The following is a 4,648-nucleotide window of genomic DNA, read 5'->3' as shown; positions in this document are numbered from 1 at the left end:
CGCCGGCAAATACGGTATATATAATTGATTTCAGAGAGGAAGGGAGAGGGCAAGAGAGAGAAACTTCAATGATGAGAGAATCATTGATCGGCTTCCTCCAGCATGTCACACCCTGGGGAACAAGCCCACAACCTGGGCATATTCCCTGATTGGGAATGAACAGTGACCTCCTGGTTCATAGGTTGACGCTCAACCACTGAGCCATGCCAGCCGAGCCATGCCTGCTATATTTGAGAAGTGTTGTCGTCTCTTTATTACTACAGTGGGTAATAAAATAGGAATATGTTGTAGCCATACTAATTATAAAGTCAATGATGAATAAATAGCCATTTTTCTTGAGCTGATGTGAGCATATTTTGCATGTTCCATGTTGTTTTTTTTCCTGAGGTTTTCTGCCTGTTCACTTCTGAGTCACTTTTTAAAGATCTGTTATTGAAATTACTGTTGTTGCACATTTGAAATCTCTAGTCAGTAACTGCTTTCTTCCTTATTGGAACAGTTACTTTGATAACATAAATTTGTAACACTGTAAATTTCCTTAGGAGTGGTAGAACAGTTTAAACCTTAATGTTCTCCCTACTCCCTCAATATAATCTCTGACAAATACTGTGTAGTTAGAAGGAAATTCTTGGGTTTTCATTAGATAACAAAATGTAAGAAAAATAGCATGATGTGATGAATAGAATTCTCTAAGATTCAAAATCTAGGTTTTAATCTTAAATATGCCATTTAGTGGTTATATGACTGAACAATTCTCCCTTTGCCTCCATTTTCTCATCTGTAAAGTGGGGACTTTAATATGTGCTCTGCTTATTTAATAAGACTATGAAAGGATTAAATAAAATATCTAGAAAAGATTTCTGTACGTAAAACTTGGGGCAAACTTTCCAGAAACAAGAAATAAGAAATAGCATTTATTCATCCTTAGCTTGGTATTGGGCCAAATACTTACATGGCTTTATCTTTACCACAGGCTATCAAAGTGGGTGTTACCCTGTTATGCAAATGAAAAGTAAAAAAAATGATATGTCTGGGATCACACAGACACTGACTGGCTTTAAACCTATGCCTTTTTTTAAACCTATGTTTTCACCAAATCACATGTCTTTGAAATAATTCTTTTAACTCATTGTAGAGAAGGGGATTTTAATGTTAGTTTCTAATGTTAAACTACCAGAAACATTTCATTATAATAACAATAGAAATATTTAGAATATCTAATAACAGAGGATTGTCGACTTCATTTTTATTTTATTTTTTGATTTCAGAGAGGAAGGGAGAAGGAGTGATAGAAACATCAATGATGAGAGAGAATGATTAATTGGCTGCCTCCTGCATGCCCCCCATTGGGGATCAAACCTGCAACCTGGGCATGTGCCCGGACTGGGAATCGAACCATGATCTCCTGGTTCATAGGTTGACACAACCATTGAGCCACCTTGGCCAGGCTATGGGGAACATTCTTAAAAGGATTTTGCTAGCCCTAGCTGGTTTGGCTCAGTGGATAGAGCGTTGGCCTTCGGACTGAAAGGTCCCGGGTTCGATTCTGGTTAAGGGCACATGCCTGGGTTGCGGGCTCGATCCCCAGTAGGGGCCGTGCAGGAGGCAGCTGATCAATGATTCTCTCTCATCATTGGTGTTTCTATCTCTCTCTCCCTCCTCATTCCTCTCTGAAATCAATAAAAAAATATATATTTAAAATAAAAGGATTATGCTATAGCCTCTATTTTTATGAAGCAATTTTAGGGAAATGAAAAAAGTACAATAATACTAAATTTTTTAAAGAGGCAAAATACAAATTTATAAAGAAAAAGAGGCATGGGACAATAGATGGGTATTGAAAACATCAGAATGTTACCAATGATTTGATCTATTGCGAGGAATTATAAATGTTTTGGTTTTTAAGACTTTTCTGTGTTTTTTCAAATTTTCTGTATGTGCACAGATTGAGTACCTTAGTTATTAGAGGAAAAAATCTGAAAGCAAATAGAATTTTATTGCAGGTAATTTCATATGCCATCCAGATGATGATGTTATAATTATTCTTTTAATCGCTATATTGCTAACAGTCATAGTCTGCAAAACTTGGAAGCAGAACTAAACTGAGTGGGCTTGCTTTCCTTGTTTCCATTTGATTTTGTTTTGTATGTGACCTTGTACTTTTTTTTTTAACTTCTCTGAGAATTGTTTTTTTTTTTCTTGACATATAATTTTTAAAATTATTTCAGAGAGGAAGGGAGAGAGGATAGAAATATCAATGATGAGAATCATTCTGCATGCTCCCCACTGGGAGTCAAGCCAGCAACCCGGGCATGTGCCCTGACCAGGAATCAAAACAGTGACCTCCTGGTTCATAGGTCAATGCTCAACCATCGAGCCATACCAGCTGGGCTGTACTTTAACTTTTGGTTTAGAAAATACAAAGTCAGGTGTACTGCTAAACATTCTACAATGCATACAACAGACTGCCACAACGAAGAATTACCCAGCTCAAAGTGTCAGTAGTGTCAAGGTTGAGAAACTCTACCTGGAATGTGTTACAGTGCTGTGTTATTTTTGTGCTTTGTGATAACAGTTTTTGACAAAGACTTACATTGTCACATGTGAATTACAGTCATTTTTTTTAAGCAATAGAATTGTTCTTGCATTGTGTAGGTTACATTATCATACTTAGTGACACAATTCAGGAATGGCTCCGTTTCTTAGCATATGATTATGATGGTGTTTCAAAGTAAATCTTTACTCCAAAGATTTCTGTTTTGTCATGATGAATTATATTTCATTTAAATGCTAAACAACATGGTTTTCCTATAGTATGTTGCCATTTAGAAACCTTAAACTTTAGAGATGATGTGTTATGGTATAATACGCATGGGCCCTAGACCGAACACTAGGTTGAGTTTGAATCAGCTTCATCCTCTTCTTGCAGTCGGGACTTAATTAACATCTTGGACTCTGTGTACAGTTATGATTCTAATAATAATGGCCTTTTTTGGTGAGAAATGGAGATAATGTAAAGGGTCTGCCTTGTAATAGACTTTTAATACATGGTAGTTCTTATTTACTAAAGTTGTGCCTTTATTATAGGACATTTTCTACATTGAAAATCAAAAGGAATATGAAAATAAAAAAGCTGCTAGGAAGAGGAGAACACAACTGCTGGGGAAAAAGATGAAGCAAGCTATTAAAAGTCTGAATTTTCAAGAAGATGATGATACATCACGAGAAACTTTTGCAAGTGACACGAATGAGGCCTTGGCCTCTCTCGATGAATCACAGGAGGGACATGGAGAAACTAAGCTGGATGTAGAGGAAGATATTGAGGTTGATCATTCTCATGATTTAGACATTTTTTAGTACATTTGAGAAATAAACCTTCCTAAAATAATATTGTAATAAACCATTTCTACTGAATTGCTTTGTTTTACTTTGCACTGATTAACATGAATATCTGGAGAAAAAGATCTGTTTTTTTGTTTTAAATGATATTGAATATGGGCGGAGATGAATGAGATCAGTAAAAACTTTTGCATTTTCTCGTGTCTGACAACATACTTAAAGTATATAGCTGAGAATTTAATTTCTCGATCTGTTGCATGTGCTATGACTAGTTGAGAATCAGTTTTGTCCAGGTCATTATAACATGCCATTCAAAAGTTTGTTTTCTTTTTCATATTTATCTTTGCAGTGAATTATGACTGGTTTCAATACATTCCACTAAAAGATCCTACTAAGACATAAATTGTTAAACTATTTATTACAAATGCATCCAAATTTAGTATGTCTGTGTTTGAAGAACTCTTAGGCTATTTTAAGGATAGTGATTAAAATTCAATTATGTTTATTCTGATGGGCCTTCCCACTTGTTTGTCCAGAAGTAAATAAATAGCAGAAGCTTTTCAAAAATGTATTGATTCATAACTTAACTTTGGTTTGTTTGTCTTTTTTATTTTATTTTTTTTGACTTATTAATTAACTTGGTCATACACTAAATACTGAATGTGATCCATACCTGTGTATCTAATTACTATGGATATTTAAAATGTTTTCAGTGGTGGCCTGCCTGTTTTACCTTATGTTAAGGAAGTATTAAAAATATCACATCTGCATGGCTTTTCCAAGTATTCATTTTTATGAAAAGAATAAACCTTCCAAAGGTAGGTTACTTAAGATGTTCCAAGAATTGATAGTTTATAAAATAGATTAAGCAAAGATATCTAGGAAGTGATTACAAACTATTCTTTTTAGGCAATGTACTTAAACTTAGTCATTCCTGAAATAATGGTCATTGAAGTTGGATTTAAGAATCTAAGTGGGAAAAGGAAAATGGTTATTGGTTGCTTTTTATTCATAAAGAATGCAAAAATAAAATTAGTATTGGCAGTCCTTAATGAGATTCAAGTGACTATTCTTTAAAATATATTTTTATAGTTGATAGTATTACCGATATCTCTTATTTTTCCTTCCTCCCAGCCCCTGTGACTTTATAATCAGTTTTGTCCAGGTCATTATAACATGCCATTCAAAAGTTTCTTTTCTTTTTCCTATTTATCTTTGCAGTGAATTATGACTGGTTTCAATACAATATTTAATCTCAACTATTCTTTCATAAAATTATTATAACCAAGGAAAGGAAAATACTTTAAAT

At 34.2% G+C, this 4,648-nt stretch overlaps 1 protein-coding gene across 1 annotated transcript in view; it reads left to right on the top strand.

The window, feature by feature from the left end:
• The window catches only part of PHAX (phosphorylated adaptor for RNA export), an 18,315-nt gene extending 14,206 nt beyond the window's left edge, over positions 1-4,109 (top strand). The window contains exon 6 of the mRNA XM_006764378.2: positions 3,088-4,109. Within this exon, the coding sequence (XP_006764441.2) occupies positions 3,088-3,357 (270 nt within the window). The 3' untranslated portion in view covers positions 3,358-4,109. The remainder of the gene's footprint in view (positions 1-3,087) is intronic.
• Positions 4,110-4,648: the final 539 nt, after the last annotated feature.

This window comes from Myotis davidii, unplaced genomic scaffold (assembly GCF_000327345.1).
Source record: "Myotis davidii unplaced genomic scaffold, ASM32734v1 scaffold159, whole genome shotgun sequence".
Lineage (NCBI taxonomy): Eukaryota > Metazoa > Chordata > Mammalia > Chiroptera > Vespertilionidae > Myotis > Myotis davidii.
This window is presented reverse-complemented; position numbering and strand designations above follow the sequence as displayed.